Genomic DNA, 22,648 nt, shown 5'->3' with positions numbered 1-22,648 from the left:
AAAATGAGTTGGTCAGGATGATTGGGTTCAAGAACGGTGTTCACCTCGCCCTGATCTTTCCATCTTAAAAAATTTGATCCTTCTTTAGCTTTGTGTGCCATTTCCTTTACATTGCCCTCAAATTTTAGCACTACCTCAAACTTTCCCAGTACTGTTCTCTTCCCACAAAAAATAATTTAGATTCTCAGCTCTCCTAACAGGAATTTCTGGAAAACATCTTACCCACTCAGCATGTACAGCGCCGCAGAAAAGATCATGACTCACACTATCTCCCCATTTTCATCTGTCACAATACAGAGTTTCATTTTTCCTCATTTCCACTATTGGAACTCAACTTTCATGGGCTCCCACCTCATTGTTGCACCTTTTGGAAATGGCCAACTTAAAATCATAAACTTCCTCTTCATCTTCTGCACAAGTTTGGATGCCATGTTCCCAGGTCCTGCCCCAGCACTAGCAAACGCACACACTGTAGCCACATGGCCTTGCCTGTTGCATTTGAACCATGTATGAACCCAAGACAGGCAGTGCTTCACGTTTGCCAAGGGCGATTTGCTTCCACACCTGAGGCACGTTTTATCCCCAGCATCCCTTTTATCCTTCCTGACTTCCAGCCCATTTTGTGTTTTACAACTTTTATTGTTTTAGAGTAGTTCTTTGTCCTCCGCCCATTGACTTTTGATTTCTTTACATGACAAAGCAAACCTAGAGTCCACAATTTCCCTCATTAACAATTCAGAGTTTTCCTCTGGCAATACTTAAAACCCTTTGTATCAGTGTCCCTGGCACGCCTAACTTCCCCAAAGACGTGACAACTTCTTTGCCACGTGTGCGACCGGTGGCACATACTGATCTTACTTCCTTAAGGAAGCCCACCCCTTACCACATATTCCAGGACTCAGTTCAATACTGCATATTTTTCAGTGCAAAGATGAGCCACAGTTATGAATGGTGTACTGTTTGTTGAGAGGAGCTTACCAGAACACACCAGCCAGCATCTCGCAAAAGCTGCAACGGCCGAGGCTTTGAACGAATGCTGGCATTCAAACACAAATAGATTCCAAACAGAATACATTACGTAGAGCAGAACCCCACAGTCTTTCTTCTAGGCAGCTGCTAAGCTCTGGAACCCTGTCCGATTGTACCTGAGAGCCCAGGGAACACACTCCTTCCTCCATACACAATGAATGTCCTGCTCTTCTTCAGCCCAAATGTGGCAGTCTAGGTACATGAAACAATCTGAACGCAAGGTATAGTGTAATGGTATGCATACAAATGTATTCATCAGACCGTCAAGTATGCAAGAAAGGTCATTGTTCACCCATACAACACCAGAGTGCCAGCTTACCAGTAAAACCTAATTTATGGACACCTGTTGTACGTCTAAAGTCCTTGGGCCACATGTATCGAACTTACATTTTGCATTTCTTAAATAACAAATTTTAGGTAATCGCCATTAAGGAAATGCAGTATAGGATGTAACAAAATGGTGATTCACTAATATCGATTCTTGCTATTAGGGAATCGCTATTTGGTAATGCAGCTCCATTAGTAAGGTGCGAATAGGTTTGTATTTCCTAATTTGCGATTACTTATTAGGAGATCGCAAATTAGGAAATGCAAAACCAAGGGTGCATTTGATGCACCCTTAAAATTGTGCACATTTAAAGCGCACACACACCACTTGGCACTTAAAAAAAAAAAAATGCACATTTGATGCATTTTTTTCAATTTCACATGGTTGCCATCGTCTTGGAATCAGTGGTAATTGCATGTCCATTTTGCATTTAGGAATAACTTAGAACATTTGCTTAGGGAATCGCAAATAAGAAATCCCTATTTGCGATTTCCTATTTAGGATATTGAAAATTGAGATGCCCTTTTTGGAGTCGCAAATTTAGGAAATCACAAAAAATTGTGACTCCCTAAAATGGGACTGCCAGTGCCTGCCTTTCATGCAATTGTCCAGACTATTTTGCATTCGCAAATGGTCGAATTTAGCGATTCGCACCATTTGTGAATGCAAAATCTTTTGATACATATGCCCCTTGTGCCGTGTTCATTTTTTTCTACAATCTACAAAGGTAATGTTTGCGTGCCTGTATTTTTGTGTCTGAAACACTTTACTTCAAATTTGCTGTTTTCAGCTACTGTGAAGTAGTCGAAATTAGGTGGTAGTGCAATGATTAACCCAAGTGTAACCATGCCTGTCACTAATGTTTGAACCTCTCTGTATGCGATCAGGATGACCTCAGCTCCAGCAAGGAAAAGTTTTTTTGTGAGAGGTATTGTGAATGTCTAATTGTAGCTTTTCTTTCTTGCAGACTGCTTGGCAGGTTGAACTTGATGTTTGAAACGTGCTTGACCTCTAACCTCTCTCTGGGGCCGACAGAGAATGGAGGCTGACATGGCGCATGCAGCCAGTGTGAATGGCAATGCATCAGGTAACCCAGCTTGCGTTTTTGTGGCAAAGTGACTGGCGCAATGTCTGCGTGGAGAGCTCCATGGTGTATTCCTCTAGTTCACGCCTCTTCACCAAATCTGAAAATGCCGGACACATGATCTGCTGTTTACGGATCTGCGTTTAGGAGTCAACTTTCACCAAAAAACTGCATGCAGTCTGTTTGGCTTAAATCTTGTATTTAGGCCAGTAGGTATGCAATTCGGGTGTAGTAAACCCTGGTTATCTGTAGAAGAAATCCCAAAGCGAAAGGCCCCAGCAGTTGCACCAATGGAAATAAAATAATGTATCCCATCGTGAATGTTATTTGGGATCTTGCACTGTTCAAATTTTACTGGTATTTTTGCTCTGGCGTTTTCCACCTTCCTAAAGTTAAATTTAAGTGGTTTCTCTTGTGAGATTAAAAATGTTGGCGCTAGCTGTGCCAGGCACCATCCTTTAAAAAAGTACTTTGGCTTCTTTAATCTTCAGTTTGTGTGTTAAATGTAAACGTGGGCAAGAATTTCCTAACACCTTCAAGTGAATTTGCTGTAGCAGTATTATTTTTATGCATTTCTATTTTTTATTAATTCTCCCTCCCTGGTATGGATTATTCGAAGTCATTCTTAGTGGTTTAATATATTTAATCTGAATGTGTGTGAGAAGTCTGCCAGTAGTGTGGGCCCTCTGTTTTTTAATTATAAAGTTTTGTTGCGTATTTTTTCTGACATGTCAATGATATAGGATCCATTCCCAGCTGCCCTATTCCAGACATACTTTATGAGGAATTCTCTTTGATCGAAGATTTATTATGTCACCCAGGCACCCTCAGTGTGCAGGGCTCGTTGCGGTTAGTGCCGTGGCAGTGTTCGATCTGAATTGCATGTTGTTCTATTGGCTGCAGTGATACTTGGTACACGTAGTTACACTAACAGGAGGAATTGGGTACCACAAGTAGTCAAATATTTATTCTATTTCTAACGTCCGTGCATCCTCTCCTAGTCGAGCAGCATACATGGGTTCCTTCCTAGCCAGTATGTTGGTGCTGTCCAGGGAAGTAAACAGTCATCACTTTCCTAAGAAAACATTTTACAGAAATTAAGGACTTTCTCTCCAAAAGAACAACACGTGCCCAGTAATCTGGAAAGCTTGTTGTTTGTTTACACATCTCCCATTGCACGAGCGCATAATCTGAATTTACATGGAGACCTTGACCATCTGAATGAGCCAGAGTTTACTGGAGGGTTAAGTCCCACATGCAACTCACTCTAGAGAGTATTCGAACTGTCCACGTGCATACTGTTGCTTATTCATTCAAGTGAGCCCATGTTTAAACTACTCACCCACACGGGCAGGGCATCCTTCTCTCTCCCTCGCGCTCCATTAGCCATATGTACTTTACACTTACTCTGGAATTTTACTATAGTAAGTAGCGATGTGTCACAGGGACTGGCAATAAAGTGTGAAGTCCAGGGCCCCCTGGCCTGGCAGAACCACGCACATTGAAATACTGAATGACTATTGTGCAGAAGCCCAAACCATCCTTTTAAGGATAACAAGCATCCTCACTAGTAATGCTATGTCAATGTCCATAGCTAATGCTGTCTTTAAACAAATCGCTTATGCATCCAGGCTTTGTTGGTTGCATGGCTCCTTCTCTTATGAGGTCCAAGGATTGACCATAGACTGTCTTTATTTTTTTTGTAAACAGATTTTATTGATTTCAGACTCATAAACAAGCAGTACAATGCAAGGTATGGGATGATATCTCTCAGTAATATAATTCCACTCTTGAGCACACAGCTAAACGTCCCCATTACTTCAAACTCTAAATCGCTCCATCCTCTCCCTCTGAGTCAGTGTAATAACTTTATCAGTAATGATGTTTGCTACCAAGTTCTCCAATATCAGTGAGGACCCCCCATAGTTCTGCCAAGATATATGTGGGTAGAAGAAACCGATCGGGGCGATGCTACATGGGAATGCTCAACTGGTGGTAGTAGGAGTTTCCTCTCAGCCAGGGGAGGCTGTAGGTGACACCGCCTGTGAAGAAGGCACAGGATTCCTCAGGCTGTTGACAAGTAGCCCCCATGCCTGGGCCATCTCCAAATTGCCTATCCCCCTCCGTGCTTCCCGCAGTAATCAAGTACCCGTGCAGATTGTGAACCTCTTTAATTCCCAGCAACATGATAGTAGGCTCAGGCCTTTAGGGTCCCTCCAATGGCAAGTAAGCTCATGCTTAGCCAGGATCAGACCTAAGTCCTGCAATTTACTGGTTACTTAAGTTTTGGAGGTATGGGGGGGACCAGTGTAGTAGCCAGTGAGCTGGTGTTACAGGAAACCTCTTTGTGTATTAGCATTGCTAACTCTCTGGTAACTCCAGACCAGTAGGATGTTAGGTGAGTACATTCTCAGATCATACAGAAGAAGTTGGCACCCAACTCTTTACATCTAAGACATGAGGCATCTGTCACACCAACATGTCTGTTAATTCTGTCTGGGAGAGATAAGCTCTATATAGGATATGGAAACTGATTAGATTGAATTGCGCATTCCTGGACACCTTGGGGATAAGCTCCAGATGTCATTTACATGGAGACCTCGACCATCTGGATGCCTTTTCAGGAATGGGAGTCCCTAAGTCTGTCTCCTGTTAACGCGTCAGACCTTATTAAGTAAACTTACAAGGAGATGCGAATAGACCAGTGGACCTTTTGACAGCGTTTCACGTTTTTTTCCCACCCTGTAACCCTGTACCAATACAGTAACATCAATAATCAGTAGGAGTCAGTAGTAATTTCCAAACACCATGACCTTGCGCCCCTGAATATCCACACTTTTTATGTAAAAGTTAAAATATTTATTTCCCTATATTAACAATGCTAATGTCCCATAACTCGGTCTCAAAATCAAATGATAAATATACAAAAGCAACACTGGCTGACCAAAACGGCAAAAGAATTGCAGTCAAATCAAAGCTTGAGCCACTACACATTCCAAGACTACAGTACAAATTGATAGCAAGAATTCATTTTCTATGCAAATTCAACACTCAGAGTACATAAATAATCATTAGTGAGTTCAGCATTAACACCCCCAGTAGGTTTGAAGTACTTCTAGGAGACATGGAGAATTGGCTTGCAACGAGCAGTATAAGTATGTAACACCTTTATAAGTGCCTGCCAATAACACCACATAGCGAGAACAAAGGTGCTCCTTGGGTTCTAAGTCTCCCAACCTACAATGTCTACTTAAGGTCCCTGTGACTGACCCGTGTAGTAGAAAGTGACCATGTGGCAGGTCAAAAACCTCTCAGAAGTCTTCGAACAGGAACGGAGTTGAGTTTTGGAACAGGTCTCCCACCTTGGTAACACCTGCTGCCATCCAGGTCTGTAACTCCGTCCAGTTTCCCCCATGTGGGAGAAGTGTCAGCATTTTAAGCGCTAGGTCCTGGGATTAGGGGACTAGTGTGCGTATTCGGAAGGCATCTGTCCCAACATTTGTTGATAGTCACATACTCCTGTGTATCCGCAGTGGTTGGACAATTCACTTTGAGGAGTGTTTTAATCAAGGCATTGTAGGGTGGGGCAAAGGGGCCCACAAGTCCTCCCCCGTGAAACTGTCTGCCTGCCATCTACTGTGTGAACCATTGGAGCTGGGCTGTGCAGTAGTATGAGTCAAAGTGCGGGACTACTATTCCACCCGGCGACGACAGGCGTTGCAAAGTGGACAAAGCCACCCGTTGGCACGCCGTACCCCCAGATAAAGGCCCTCATTATAGTGTTAAGCTTAAAAAAAAAAAAAAGAGGATCCAGAGTGGGAGAGTCCCAAATAGGTACAGAAAGCAGGGTAGCACTATCATCTTGAGGATGGTTTATGTGGCCTGCCACCAATATCTGGATTGTTTACCAGAAGTCAATATGGGATTTCAGATTTTGGACCACCAGTCTAAGATTCCCATCAAAGATATCAGAGTGAGTATGGAAACTTTCACTCCTAAGTAGGAAAGACATCTAGGTTCTGATTGGAGCTCGTCCGCAAGGTACGGGCCAAGTGTCACTCCTGTTAGGAATTAGCCTTTTTTTTTCTTTTACAATTCACATTCAGTCCCAATAGTGTGTCAAAGGTCTCCAAGAGGGTTCTGATACCCATAAGATCATCCCCTTTGTTACTAAGAAACAGTAGGAGATCGTCGGGGTATAACGCTATCTGTTGGGTGGTCCTACCCACCCAGATGCCACTGTATTGAGAACCTAAGCAGGTCAGCATCACCAGGGGATTATATGACGGAACACCGAATTAAAAACAACTACTAACCTTAACAACGAGGTCGGAACACCGACCTCGTCCTTACTACTAATGATTTTACCACGAATGCCTTAACAACGATATTTCGTTGTAAAGGCATTCCTGATAAAATCATTAGCAATAGGCACCATTCACCCTACATCCCTCACCCCACCCCCCAACCCCACCCCAAAACCTAAAACCCGCTGACCCCCCACCCACTCCCCAAAACCAAAAACGCCCCACCCCCCAACCCTAACCTAAAACCCCCTGACCCCCCACCCACTCCCCAAAACCAAAAACGCCCCACCCCCCCAACCCCACCCCAAAACCTAAAACCCCACCCCAAAACCTAAAACCCCCTGACCCCCCACCCCCTCCCCAAAACCAAAAACGCCCCACCCCCCCAACCCCACCCCAAAACCTAAAACCCCCCACCCCCCCAACCCCACCCCAAAACCTAAAACCCCCTAAACCCCACCCACTCCCCAAAACCAAAAACGCCCCACCCCCCAACCCCACCCCAAAACCTAAAACCCCCTGACCCCCCACCCACCCCCCAAAACCAAAAACGCCCCACCCCCCCAACCCCACCCCAAAACCTAAAACCCCCTAACCCCCCACCCACTCCCCAAAACCAAAAACGCCCCACCCCCCCAACCCCACCCCAAAACCTAAAACCCCCTGACCCCCCACCCCAAAACCTAAACCCACCACTTACCTTCGCCAACTCCCTTCTTTGTACCTTAACCACGCATGTTCGTTGTTCAGAACATACGTAGTTAAGGCACAAAAATACGAAGTCGTGGTTAAAAAAAGCGTTGTTACGCTTTCGTTAACCACGACTTTCGTAATAAAAAAGTCGTAAAAAAGGATGTTTACCTCACCAGGGTTTCCACTGTGATGGCAAATTGCAAGGGTGAGAGAGGACAACCCTTGGGTACCCCTCCCAATGTCAAAACTACCAGAGCTGATATGACCTGTATGTACTCAGCGGTGTGATTAGTGTATATTACACGCGTCCAGTTCACAAAGTTAGAGCCCAGCTCCATATGTTTCATGACATAGCATAAGTAGTCCCACTCCAGGCTGTCAAAGACCTTCTCAATGTCCACAGCCAACGCTGCTGCCCTCACTTAGTCGTATGTAGTGTCCTCCAGAAGTGTCAGCGGTCTCCTTACGTTTACTCCAGTATTGTGCCTCAGAATGAAACCTACCTGATCGGGATGAATCAACTTTGTCATGGGCAGAAGTAGTCAAGTGACCAATATTTTGCTCAGAATTTTATAATCAACATTTAGCATAGAAAGAGGCCGGTAAGCCTTCATGTTTGCAGGTTTCCTGTTTCTGGGGATGGTAGTCAAGCTGTTCACAAGGCTGGTCACCCATACACCCATCTAACCAAATCAAACATCATAAGTAGTAGAAACTACAGGGTATCTCATGTAGTAGCCTAAGACGATCCTGAAGAGCAAGTCAAATTCTCACCCCTCCACCCTCACCCACCAAATCCCACCTCCAAGATGTCCCTAGTCAGAGTGCAGGGTTTAGATGAGTTCATCTGCTCCTCTGGGAGTAACTTAAGGCAAAATGACACTTGAGTGGTCAGTCAGATGAGTTGTGATCCGAGTCCGAACCCCTTTTCCCCGTTTCCTGTGGCAGAGAGTGCGGACCAAATCCAGAAGTACTGAAGGATGCCACCAGCTTCACCACTTTTTGCCACTCTTGTTGTACCTCCGCCTCAGTGGGGGACATGGAGCTGCCCAGAATCCTCCTTTGCTTCTCCCGGGATATCTCACTCAGTCCGGCCCAGGGTTGCTACTCTATCTGTGCCCATGTTTCTTGAGGCGTATGGAAGAACTGAGCCCCTCCAGGTGTCACCGCACAGAAATGGACTGTGAACTGCAGTAAGTAGGTAATGCCAAGGTCTCTGAGTTTCTTCTTCATTTCATTGAAGGCAGTGCATTGGCGCTGGACCTCACAAGAGAAATCAGGGAATATCATACTCTTGTTTTCTATAGTGAGGTAGCCTCTCTGCCTAGCCTGCCGCAGGATATTGTCCTGGTCCTTTTTATAAAGTAAGCCTGCCGCCATGGGCTTCAAAGGGGTCCCTAGAGGGAGGACTCAGGACAGTACTCTATGCACGTGCTCCAACGCGAAGAAGATGGATAAGCCCTGCGGAGCCATTTCTCCAAATATGTCACCATGTCAGAGCATTCAATCTTTTCAGGAAGTCCCACTACATTATTATGGCGTGACCTATTTTCTGCATCCTCTGCCCCGGCCTCCAGAGTTTTTAGGTGGGATTCCATATTAGTGGACCTTTGACTGTGGCAATGGCGGTAGTCGCTTCCAAGAGGCCTCTCTCAACAGTGGTGACTCGCTCAACATGCTTTCTGTGATCTTCTCGTAAGAGGCCTAAGTTGTTGCCCAGGGTATCAATTTTGGTGTCTAAGGCCTTCTCCTAGGCTGTAATTTTGTAAGATATCCTGTAATGTGGGAGTTAAGGATGAGTTCCTGCCATCTGGTCGGATAATGTCCTCCAGCTGGTCATGTCCCGCTCCTAGGTGATCCCCCCCCCAATGTCTGTGTCCCGTTTCCATGTGCTCTTACCCATAGCGAGCAGAGGTGCAGTAAAGGAAGCGTGGCAGTGATCCGCAAGCGTTTGCTGCATGGGGGAGTGGGATACTGGTTTTGGTGTGAGAGTTAGCAGATTCAGGAAGAGGTGCGCAACCCTCAGAAGAGACAGCCGGAGAGGTCTATGACCAGTATTTGATTGCCAGAACGTTCCTTATATGGACCAGAAGTCTGGGCTATGGGACCCCACAAGTCTGCTAGAGATGGAGTCCGGTCTAGCGCTGCTCTTCACCTCCACTGGTCAGTGAGCAGGTGTTGTCTTTAAACTAAATCCCGCGGCAGGCATCAAGACAAACCAATTATTTATTGAAGTCAAGTGAAATGCTCTCCTTGGGTTGCGCAGGGCGGGATTGCTTACTATCCTGGGGCCCCCCAGAGAATCATTCAGGAGAAGCACTAGTAGCAGGGCCCGAACAACAGTGTTCCCAGAGGGGAGCCGCAATGTAGATTGGTCGCCAAGGTGGCCCACCAAAAGCCTCTGCGGCAGGGTATAGTTCACAGTGCCCGATCAGTCTCACTCCCAACTAGACTCGCAAAAGAAGTGTCTGAGGGGGCCCCCTTGCCTGTCAAGGGTCCCAGGTTGCCTAATCACTCTGGTGGGACCCCTCACTCAACAGTTGCGGGAGAAGGGGCAGAGCTAATTGCTCATGCGGCTTCAGCAGCTACAGTCAATTTTCCAGCCCCTGCAGATCACCCCTCAGTGGGCACCCGACAGCTGATCGCGGTCAATGGGCCCACCTCCAAGTAGCCGGGTCACACTCGGTGAAATGTTCCTGGGGGTGTAGATGCTTGCCCTTACTCCCGATTGTGGCTTATGGGCCCACCGTCACCTCACGGGCAATTCTCAGACAGCATCGCCGCTTCCCGTTACCGCCTCCTTATCTTTTGTCTCTGGTTCCGGAAGTGTGCAAGCCTGGGGTAGCAGCAACCACCATTGCGGGCCTTCGGCTGCAGTACACAGCCTACAGGTAGGTCACCGCTGAATAGAAGGCTCAGAAGGAGGCTCTGCCGCACCATGCTAGTAGGCCCCCCGGCTCGGAGGGCTTCCTGGCAGCCAGCGCCACAATAGGCAGAGCAGGGGGATCCAGAGTGAAGGAAGACTCAACCTGGCGTGTCCCAGCAAGCTCCCCGGTTTTCAGGGAATTGTCGCTCACCTCAGGGTCAGGGCTGTGTCGGGAGAGGCTGCCTGTCCCACACCTCAGATCTCCTTTGCCAAGGGCAGATCGAGCTGTATTGGCCCTCCGCCACATCTCCAGTCCAGCGGGCCCATATTCAGTCCTCCCAATTGGCCCAAGACTGAGGCACTCCACGGGGTCAACCCTGGTCAGAGTCGCTCTCCCACGGTCCCAGAATGGGGCGACCCCAGTTCCAGTGCAAAGCCACAGACAGCGGGCCAACGGGTCCGCCTGTTGTAGTCCGGGGAGCAGCTTCACAGGGCGGGTGCCATTTTAGGGGTGTGCAGACAGCAGGCCACCCGGCTTTAAGGGCAGATCAGTCTATCCTCACAGTGGCTGCAATCACGGGGGCTTCTGTGTGCGTGGTGGTGCAGGGTGTCGGCTCACATTCTCATTCTTGAAAATCTCGTCCAGGATGGGTTTGGATGGGGCCTGGCAAGCCGGAGCTCTCGGGATTCCGTCTCACTCCATTTACTGCTAGCCACACCCCAACCATAGGTCTTTTCATGAAAAATCTGTTAAGCTTCATTAAAAAAATAGCACAGCAAAATCACTCCGTTCATAACAAAGAGACTACCCCTCTGACCTACTCAAGCAAGGCCTTAACTCACTGGTAAAATTTCCATTCGCATCAATATCCTCCTTTCATTTATGCTACCAAACATTTCAGCTGCAATACCAGGCATCTAGACTCGACGTAGGAAGAGATGCAGTCAAACCATGATGCAAAAATACAACTGAAGAGCCTAGCTCCTCAAGGAATTTTGCCGCCACGTGCTACTGAGAGGTAGGATTGCAAATTAGTTACCCATATGCCAAGACATTTCATCCGATCAACAGGTAGACATGATTTGCTTTGACCATTGATTTCAATCAATGGCGAAGCTCCAACATTGCTATCTTGAAGGCGAGCTACAGATATGCCCAGGCTCTACAGTAAGGATTTTTTGGATCATGTTACTAAAAAGGAAGATGGAGAAAAGTTCCAGGTATGGACCTTACATTACTCAAGAAACTTCCTCATAAGAAGAAATCCAGTGGGTGGCATCCAATGTTAGACCACCACAGATTGAACAGTTGCAAGCAAACTATCAGGATAGACCTATGGTGTATTCTGCCCTTCTTAGCACAAAACGACTTTGCCAGGTTGAATGACCTTAAAGTGCACCTGTTGACATGTTCCAATTTATTTGATCTACTGGCACTACATCTGCATTGTGATGAACAGCTAACATTATCAATTCAGAATATTCCTGTTTGGCTTTAGGCAGGGGCCACAGATTTACAGATGTGGCCCACCTCTGACATTCAGGAATAATGTTATTCCTCTAGCTGGTCAACTCTCTCCTGAAAGTGACATCAGTTCAGCAGACTAGTGAAGGGTCAGACTAAGCAGTCAACATCTTGGAACAGTTGTGCTTGTCCCTCAACGTTGAACCATCTCAGTCATTGAATTCCTCTGCTACAAGATCTACAAAGAGATCTTGTAGCAAAGGACCCCTTTATGAGAGCAGAGTTACAAAACGGAAACATGTGGCCTACTTGTTGTAAACAAAATCCACATATATTGTGAGGTAATAAAATGCCTTTCTGGGTTGCATGTCATTTTGTTTCTTGGTCCTTCTGCAGTGCCAATTTTGCATGTGGATTTATTAGAGGAGTTTGGCAACCAGTTGTGCCAGAGCTTTAGCAATTAGTAGGATGTTGTCATCCAAACATTCTGGCGACCATGAAGACTCTTGGACCAGGACCTAAGTATCCTGTCACGAGTGGTAACAGTATGACAAGCAGCTAAATCTAATCTTTAGCCTTTTGGGAACCGCTGTACACGGTATCGGTTTGCAACTTGCTGGACTTAAAGTTCATATTCATCATCAGCATAAGGTGGCATATTGGGTTGCAAGGCTAATTCATATTTTTTATGCCTTTCCCTCCACTGCCCTACCTATAGCTGCTTCCAGAATGATGGAGATATGCTTGCATTTGCTGGGGTTCGCTATAATCGTGCCAAAGTCACACCTGACTCCCTCTTAGACACTCTTTCCTCAGAGCTGTTCTGGACACAGTCCAGTTTTGGGCTTATCCTCCCAAGCGGCAAGTCCAGGTTATTCAGGCTGTGATACCAATGTTTCAGCCTCTATCCTGCATTTTGGTAAGAATAAGACTGAGGCTGCTGAGTCTCACGGCCTTCTGCATCCTGCTGGTGACACATGCCAGATGGCATATGCGGTCTTTGCAGTGGGACCAAAAGTTCCAGTTGGCGCAGCATCAGGGGAATCTCTCAAACAAGGTCCAGATCATGGAGGGAACTGCACTAGATATGCAGTTGTGGTAACGAACTGCGATTAGGTCAGAGGCAGATCCCTCTCCCTTCCCAACCAGAGCTGACAGTAGTGATAGATGCGCCACTCCTGGGCTGCAGCGGCCATCTGGGGGAGGCAGGGATCAGAGTAATCTGTGCTGTGGCAAAGTCTGGACTCCACACTAACCTGTTGGAGCTCCGGACGATCAGGCTAGCATTAAAAGTATTTCTTCCCTCTTTCAAGGGGAAGGTACTACAGGTGTTAACAGGCAACTCCCTGCCATATGGTACTGCAACAAACAGGGCGGGGTGGGGTCGTGGGCTCTTTGTGAGGAGGTTCTGTTCCTCTGGACATGGCTGGAACAACAGGGCATATGCCTGGTGGTTCAACATCTGGCAAGCTCTCTGATCTCCAGAGGAGACTAACTCATCCAACAATGCTTAGTCAGTCACGGATGGCATCTCCATCCGGTGGTGGCGGACGGTCTCTTTCAGCAGTGGGGCGAACCTTGGTTAGTTTTGTTTACCTTCGCAGAGAACAAGCAATGTCAGCAGTATTGTGCGTTGGAGTTACCAAGGTGGCAGTCAATCAGCGACTCTTTTAGTCCAGAGTGCAACTCAGGCCTCCTGTATGCCTTTTTGCACATACCCTTTGTGCTTAGAATTCTCAAGAATATCAAAAACAACAGGGAAAAGTAATCCGTTTGGCTCTGGACTGGGCTGGGAGAGTTTGGTATCCCGAGCTGTTGATCATGGCCATCGGTCCTCCGATCAGGCTGCCCCTTTGGGAGGATCTTTTTTTGCAGCAGCAGGGGAGGGTTCTCCTCCTGCATCTTTCAACGCTTCGTCTTTGTGCATAGAGATTGACCAGTGACAGTTAACAGCTTTTGACCTGCTGTCCGAAGTTTGCAATGTTATCTTTGCAGCCTGGCATCCCTGTACCAAGTCTGTTTATCTGTACCTCATTCCCAAGTTCTACTGTTTATCCTTACCTTAGCCCAGCATGGCGCTCTGCATTGAGCACATTGAAGGGTGATTTGTCTGCCATTTCCGTTTTTCTGTGGAAGCCAGATCAGCCTTTCCTCTGCAAGTCCCCTATTGTAAATAGATTTCTTAAAGGTCTGCAACATTTTTCTCCAGCTCCCTTTGTTATTCCTCAGTGAGACCTTAACTTAGTTCTTACTTTCCAAATGTGTGCTCTCTTTGAGCTGCTTCATGCCTGCCCTCTTAGGCTTCTCACCATCAAGACAGCCTTTCTGGGGGCAATTTAATCTGCCTGGCGGGTCATTCAATTACAGGGTTGTCATTTCAGCCTATTTTGGTCTCCTCCTTCTCAGATAATCTGGTCCTTTGGAACCGAGCATCCTTCTTGCCGTAGATGGTAACCCTATTCCATGTAGGACAGTCCAACACCTTGCCTACCTTCTGTGCTCCACATCATCCCTCAAAGGAAGAAAAGAGACTCCATTGGCTGGACCCAAAAAGTGTGGTGTTCTACCTTGACCACACAAAACTGTACTGGGTGGATGATCAACTCTTCTTGGTAGGATATATTGGAGTGAAGAAATGAAAGCCCATGCAGAAAGGAACCATCTACAGTCTTCATTAACATCTGCTACCCATTGACCAAGAAGCAGCCCCCGGAGGGCTTGCGTGCCTATTCAACCAAAGAAACATCTGCAACCACTACTTTGGCATAGTTCTGGTTGGAGATATCTGGCAGGCAGCAATGTGTGCCCCGTTGTACGTGTTCACCAAACATTACTGCCTGGACAGTCTGGTCCGTTGGGATGGGCACTTTGCCTGTTCGGTCCTGCAGTACTTTCTGGTTTAAATCATGTTCGCAGACCCACCTATAGGGAGGTATTGCTTGGGTTTCTTTTCTAAGGTAAGGAATATGCCTCTGGAAGTCTCAGGTGAACAAGTTACTTATCCTAGATAGCACCTTATCTGGTTGAGACTTTATCTAACTGCAAATTCCTCACTGACCCACCCATCCTCACAGCTCTGGGACCAGATTTCTAGGTACAGGGCTGTTCCCTTTTAGGGCCCCAGTTCCACCGACAAGGGGTCATTGTTCTTCTTGGCTCCATGCTTCTGGCGTGGAAAGTCATGAAAAGAAACTGAAAGCATGCTGGTGTAGCGTCTAGATGGGTAGTATACACATCACTTCCGATGATGCCACGTGGAGCAGAATGATGCTGAATGATGCAACCTACACGCGCACAGGAGTACCACTCACTAAAAATTTCTGGACCCAGTCTAACGCCTGGGGATAATTCTAAGGTAAGGAATCTGAGTCTACATAAAGGGCCAGATGTACCATTATTTCCAATAGCGATTACCTATTTGTGATTTTTTGCGAATCGCAATTAAGTAATCGTTATTGGAATGTATGAAACTCCATGAATTTCATATTTCGATTCACAAGGGCTCGCAAATGGACCTACCTCATCAATATTCATCAGGTAGGTCTCAATTTTCGACCCACTGCGAATGGCTACAACCACAGGAATGGTGGCCTGCTGGGCTCAGCAGACCACCATGTCTGTGATTGCTTTTCAATAAAGCAATCTTTTCCTTAAAGGAAAACGGGATGCGTTTAAAAAAGAAAATTTTAAAGTTTTCTTTTCATTTTTTAAGAGTAGGCAGTGCTTTGTCCTACCACTGCCTGCTCTTAAAAATTTTTTTTGCATGCATTAACAAAGGGGAAGGGAACCCCTTCCCTTTTGCAAATGGGTTACCACCAATTTGAAATTGGTGGTAACTGCGATTGTTTTGTGCCTGCATTTCCGGTTAAAAAACAATCATACATACCTATGCGATTCGGTATTAGGAAGGGACGTCCTTGACATGCCCCTTCCTAATACCGAATTGGTATGTAGTCGCATATCCAATTTGCGATTGGGTAACAAGTTACAGAATCGCAAATTGTATTTGTTACGTACCAAAATGCAAACTGTTTTGCGATTGCAAACAGCTGTTTGCGATCGCAAAACAGTTTGATACATCTGGCCCCAAGTCTCTACCAGATAAGGCATTGCCAAAGGTAAGTAACTTGTTCGACACTGCCAATCACTTTGTGCTGCTTAGAGTTCCATTCCTTCAACCAGTTGCACCCCTCATTTGAAATTAATTTCTTGCAGTTCTGAAAGCAATTTCCATGCTATGTAATCTACAGTACACTGAAATCATATCTCCTACTACTTGACTACCTTAAAGACTGAGGACCTCCATAACCTGTTTCTTCCCACTTTTGAAAAGATGTTAATGTGCCCTTTTTGAAAATATGGATATGTTCATAATATCTTTTTGCTTTCACTTACCATACACCAAACCACTTTCTATATTTTTACTCTACAAATCTGATATTGATTTATCTACTATAATCTAGTTGCTTCGCGCAGGTTCCTTGTAGATATGCTTCAGTTCTTCAATAAATGCAGATAACATTTTACATAAATAAGCTGGATGTGATGCATTCTTCACGAAGAAATGTGTGACTTGACTCGAGTTGTGAGTGTTTCTGGATAGCCCGAATAATATTTGTGCAAAATTCTCAGCAGCCTGTGCTCACCAAGAATTACAGCTAAAACCCCGGATTTCAAATTAATTTAGAAATGTACTTATTTATTGTTTGAAGGGGTATACTTTTTTCATGCATCAGACCTACGTGTTCTTTTCATTTATTTTAAGGCGTGTGCAAGATTATAATGTGTAATTGTGTGAAATTCATCATTTTGCAGTTTCATTCATTTGTAGCACGTCTATTTTTAGGTTGAGCATAGCAGCGTACAAGCAATACTTTTCCGACGTGTTGGTGTCTATATGGGCTTTTAACCATGCCCATCACTTTCACTTGTTCGTGGGCTTGCCTTTCAAAAATCCTTTGATGACATTGGTAAATGCTTTACGTTTGTCCCGCCTTGGGGTGGTTTCGTTACCGCCTTAGGGACCGACCCTTTAAGTGGATAATTGCACATTTTCCAATATGTTTGACTGCGAGCAAACTTCTTTTTCCTTTTGTGTCTCTCTTTCGCGCTCACGCTTATGGCCGCTGTAGCGCTTTGAATTCACTTGCTTATGTCAACTGTTTTACTTTACATTTTCAATTTATGTGGCAAGAAAAGTCCAGTTAGGAATTTACAACGCTAATAGCTCTAACTCAAGCAAACGCGAGACCCATTACATTGCAAATGCTGGTTTCTTTTTCTGTCAGTTATGCAGCTACAGGTTGGATAGGAAAAGTCTTGCTAAAATTGCTTATTTTACTTCATAAACTTATTGCAGATGGTTTTTCTTAAAATATAAAAACAACAGTACAACTTTCATGAACTTTGGTATTTTTTTATAAAGTTTTCCAAAGTGTGCCTTATCTGAACTGGCACAAAATAGCATAATACTTTTTTTTCATTTGGGCATTGATCAGTAAGGAAGTTATTTAGAGCACAGGTCACTGTGATCAGTTGAGCGCTCTTACAACCATACTTTATTTTAGCTTGGACCACCCATGCCCTCTCTGGGCTTCTGTGCTACAGCATATATCTTATTTTGTCAGGAGGTGAAATATTCAAGCAGTGGCAAAGCTAGTAAAATAATTGCCATTGTTACGAAAGTGATAAAGAACCTTAGTACTTGCGTACAAAATCTCATGGATGCGAACTATACCATTTATTGTTAAATTGTACAGTTAATAGCAATGTCAGTTTAGCAGACCTCCCTTGAGTAGTTGTAGCTCAGTGTAGAGAGCTTGAAATAGCTCTTCCAAATTTTAAAGAAAAATGATCAGATTGGTGGGGTTTTTATAAAGGAAATAGTACCCAAAAATTACTTTCTCCCTGTACTTATTTTCTAAGCTTCTTTTGTATAGAAGAGGACATATATCGCCATTTTGTCGCTTGGAAAGCAGGTGAACGTGTTTTTGAAAATTATGCAACCGTTCTTCAACAGTGTTTTCAGTGACCAAACGGACTGGGCACTTTTGCATGGTGGCCTCCAATGTATCATCATCTCTCACCTAGTCTAAACATCTTATTAGAGACACCAACGAGATATAACCACCTAAGTCGTTTATGTCTCAAAAGGCGAGTATAATACGCTGCAGACTTTTCTCAGTGTCGTCTGGCCTCTCGGAGGTGAGCCGAAACTTGCATCTGGTTTATCCCTCACAAGTTACATTATGAGGCTAAGCTTAACTGTTTTGGAAGACCTTAACAACTGTATTCTTGAATGCTGCGCACGTCAGCCTAAGTAATGCTGCAGATATTGATTCATCCATCATTCCATTCCACAACGTCCTGGTGTAAGTGTGTGCCTTGTGAAAGGAAAAGTTTGATTTCAAAGTGGTACCTTAAATCTAGACCTGGCTGGCTAGAATTTCTTCTTATAAAATACATGACTTTGGGGAAAAAGGGAAGATTTGTTGTGAACGTTTGTTTCAAGACTTTATTCACACACTGGCTTTTTTTAATGATGTTGATCACCATTGCTTGCAAATAAATGTGTTAGCTAGGTTGAGGTATCCGTACTTTGCTATCAATAGATAAGTTCAGATTAATTCAGTGCATTAACAAATTAATGAGTAAAATAAAATGGATGCCATAACCCTTCTTCTGGGAGGAGCATGCCATGGTGATCACGGGTTGAATCTTTGTTAGTTCCCATGTCGGTATCTTACAGCTACCACCATTATTAAACGCAGTATTGTTAGTAGCAGTAATAGCTGAGCAAACAGTACTACAGACATTATAACAAAACATTCATGTTGTGGCGTAGCCTGCTGGCACTTGTTCATGCAGCGACTGTTAAATTCATATCGACGATGAACTTCATTCAGGATACCCTCTGAGAGCCTATAACTGAATGGCCATCCCTTGCACTTGTCCCCCGGGAAACCATCAGTGGCCTTGTGATGAACCCCACTTCACATTTCCTGTTGTACAGTGCAAGGTAATCATGCAGCCTGATGAAAATGAGGTAGTGACAAAAGAAAATGTTTACCACCAAAAGACCCCATCTCAATCCTATTTTGGTGATAGGGCGAGCAGTGGCCCAACCTTTGGTTTTTTTTTTCCCCTTTTTGGGGGAGATTATGCTGGACCTTCGCCACCAGAGTGCTCCTCTCCACCCCCGCCCCCCCCACTCCCCCATGCACTCTCTAACGGCCTTTAACTCCTTGCTGATCTCAAATGCTAACTTGAGGATCAGATCCTGCTGTAGCCTCAGCCATAGTCTCTGGTGTTCGTCAATTCCTTATCCTTTGCTACACAACTTTCTTAATGTCATTTGCATGTATCCTATCGGCTTCTGACAGTAAGTCGTCTTGGTGTTGTCCTTTAGAGTGTCTGGTTACAGAATAGATTAAAATATACAGGTAATGTTGGACAAAGAAGGATCAAAGCATCATCCTTTTGCAAATGTAGGTGCGGGTGCTTTGCAACATAATGCGAGACGAATGGCACAGGTCATGCAGCCGAGTTCAGAGAGCATGATTCATGTAAGGAAAGATAGAATCGGTTTGCAAGTCGAGTGTAGCAATTTATACACCGAATGAACTTGCAAGACGACTTTTGTAATATTCACAAGAGTTGTTGCAAAGAGCAGTGACAAGCAAGGGCCGAGATCCCATGTTTACATGCAAACAAGTCTGCATAGAAATCATAGGCACTTCTGCGGGCATTTTAGATTCATAAAAGGACTGTATGATGGAGAACTGAAAACTACACGTGACCAAAGCGAAACAGACCGGTTGGATGCACCATGTGCTTTTTTATACCATCTGTTTGCATGTAAATATGGAACTCAGATGACCTCAGGGTGAGGATACACATGTTGATATCATTGACAAGAAACGTGATAAACAAAATAATACAAGGGAGTTGATTAATAGGCTTGGAAATGACACGTGAGTGTAGTGATTTCGATGTTGCAATATAATTTATTGCTAGGTTCTCCAGTTAAAGATATAAAATAGAGTGACACAAACGAAAAGGACACTGAATGCTGAAGGGGAAGCTTTCTTTCATCAGAGTGATTAGGTAAGTGATCTTTGTCGCTAAAGAAGGTTACAGAGATCACAAAAGTGATTAGTAGAAATGGTTACCCAACTCTTATTAACCCACAAGGAAATCCTTAGGGTACTTGTGAGAAGTCTATCAGAGACGCATAAACGGAAAGGTGCCAAATTCTTCATTGCGCAATATGGCAACTCTCACATTACCTTAGCCATGCAAGCCTTACAAAGGCACCTGAAAGTAGCTTTTAACTGTGGGCTGAACTGCAACGTATTCTAGTATACCTGATAGAGAAATATAGCTGCAGATTCCTTACCTTAGAATTTTTCCCCAGGCCCCAGACTGGATCTGGAATTGTTTTGCAGCAGTACCTCTGCTCTTCAGAGGAGGGCGTTGTGCAACTCCGTAGCTATGTCGTCCACCTGATGTGACATCGACGTAGTCCTGTAATCCCCTTGCCGAAGCACTGATGTCCGTTCCTTCTTTTCCATGCTACAGTACGGATCTGGAGTTCCTCAGGCCGTTGGCCTATCTCGACAAGAAATCTTTTTGTTGAAGGAACAACTTGCCCCTTTTTTTTTTACGTGTCCTCGAGGTTCAAACCTTGTGCGTCCTGTGGCAGGCAGATGTTGGCCATAGACCCTCATACTGTTTGTATGTGGTGTTTCAGGGGAACACCACGACTCTGAGGATTGCGACTCATGTCGTTGCCTTTGTCCGAAGGTGTTGCAGGAATGACTTGTGATGATCTTGGCAACTTGTCTGGCAGAGGACCCGTGTTATTGCCCGTCTCGTTCAGGGTCCATGGAGCAGTCGCAAGTTTGCTGCAGGAGCTGTTCCCTGGATTGTGTGCCATTCTTGACATCCAAGGAGCAGACTGCGAAGCGCAAGCTGTCTGTCTTGTAGCATCCGCCTATGTCAGGTAAGTAAACCCTTTATGACACCCTATTTCAATCCCTGGTTGAGGAAGTCAGTTCATGAGTCCACCCCATGCCTCCATACTTTCCCTGGAGCCGGGGCAGCTCTGGCCAAGTCATGGGATTATTACAATTCCCGTACCTCCCTCTGGTGCGCTTTCTAGCCCAAAGGAGGTGAAGAGGTATCCTACCTGACTCCACACATGCAGGTTCGCCCTTGACATCAGATAGGCCCTGTGAATACAGGTTTGCCCTTGGCGTCAGATAGGCGCATGGATCCCTACTCTGATCTGTACCAGCACCGGTGCACAGCCCTTCAGGGTTCTCACCAGTGGTGCCAGAGTTCGAATAGCCAACTTCAGCGGTGCTGGTCGATACCAAACCGATTACCCTCTCCGATTTGGTGCCGGTGGTGCCTCCCCGCTCGGATACCTACACTCCTCCTTCTCATCAATTCCTAGCTGGTTTTCATTTGGGGAAACAGGCTTTTGGAGGTGAAGGAGAGGAGCTGAGGTTTAGCAACCCGTGGAAGACTGCCCAGCCTCCCCTGGAAGGTAGTTGGCTAGGTGCCCCTACCTCCCCTCCCCCCCCCCCTCCCCCCCCCCCCCCCCAGCATCCCCTGGACTTGCAACAGAGGTGAGCTTCTCCTTCACTGAGGTGCTGAAGAGGGCAGCGGCAGTCCTAGAATTGCAGCTCCCCTCTTTGGAAGTGTCCACTGACCCCTTGATCACACTGTTTAACCAAGGCCAAACAGCAATAGAGCCTTTGCTCCCATATAGTGAGGCACCATATAATCTTCTTTTTAGAGGCATGGACTAAGTCCTCAATGGGGGCCCTTGTGGACCGATCCATAGACACCAGCCCACCCTACGGGACCCGGCTTGTCTTTTCTGGCACCGACTTGAGAAGTTTTGTTGTGAAGTCCGTTGTTGTGTCTTCTGACCTCAGCATCCTCCCCAAAGTTCCTTTGGACAGGGAGTCCAGAGGGCTAATATCTTTTGGACGAAATATTTTCTCCTCAACCAGCTCGGCCCTGCTGTTGTTAAATATCTCTTGTTTTGTGGACCATGCTTCTTATGCATTGTGGGATTCAGTGGCACAGCTGCTACCTTTGCTTCCGGAGGAGACCCGTAGTGAACTTGCCCAGACACTCCAGGTTGGGGTGAGGCAGCTAGGTTTGTTATAAGGTGTGGTATGGCTACCACGGACTCAGTTGGACGAGCCATGGCCCAGTCTGTAGCGCTGCATCATCATGCCTTACTATGCATCGCTGGCTTCTCGAAGGCTGACCGATCCACTTTGGAAGATATGCCCTTCGATGGCGCTTGTCTGTTCGGCACTCAAGCTGATTCTGGGTTGCAATGCTTTAAGGACAGCCAGGGTGGAAAGATTTGTAAATATGTCTATTCTTATGCTTGCATATGGGTCCAGTCCACAGTGGAGTTTCATACTTCCAATTAAGCCCAAGTTTCAGCTCTCTTTGTTCGCTACAGTTTGCCCCATTCCACCTTCTGGTGGACCCTGGTGCGGTGCTCCTGGCTCTGCAGGGATGACTATTTATCTAATGGCTGTTAATGACAACTTTTCATTATATGCTGTCTGAGAGATATGTATTCTTTATGACCCTAAGTGGGTTTAGCACCTGTTGAAACAGTGTTTTTTCTTTTTCTCTGAAGACGGTTTTCATGCTCAAGAGATAGTTATTGGTATGGTATGTACCCTGCTCTGTGTAGAGCAACTTCTGTATGCCATATAGGCCTTACTAAATATCTTTGTAGTACTCTTTGTATCCCTTATAGCTTGTCATTATGTCTTCCTAGGAGCATTTGTGCATGGCCTATCGCTTGCTCAAGTGTCTTTTTATCGTGATTGTATTG

The 22,648-nt window shown here is 45.5% G+C and overlaps 1 protein-coding gene across 4 annotated transcripts in view; it reads left to right on the top strand.

Moving 5' to 3' along the window:
* The window catches only part of KANK1 (KN motif and ankyrin repeat domains 1), a 561,634-nt gene that overhangs the window by 361,352 nt on the left and 177,634 nt on the right, over positions 1–22,648 (top strand). For all 4 annotated transcript variants that reach the window (XM_069228585.1, XM_069228594.1, XM_069228570.1 and 1 more), the window contains one exon: positions 2,325–2,444. In XM_069228585.1, the coding sequence (XP_069084686.1) occupies positions 2,396–2,444 (49 nt within the window). In that variant the 5' untranslated portion in view covers positions 2,325–2,395. The remainder of the gene's footprint in view (positions 1–2,324; positions 2,445–22,648) is intronic.

This window comes from Pleurodeles waltl, chromosome 1_1, assembly GCF_031143425.1.
Source record: "Pleurodeles waltl isolate 20211129_DDA chromosome 1_1, aPleWal1.hap1.20221129, whole genome shotgun sequence".
NCBI lineage: Eukaryota > Metazoa > Chordata > Amphibia > Caudata > Salamandridae > Pleurodeles > Pleurodeles waltl.
The sequence above is the reverse complement of the archived record's forward strand: the minus strand, read 5'-3'. Positions and strand labels throughout refer to the sequence as shown.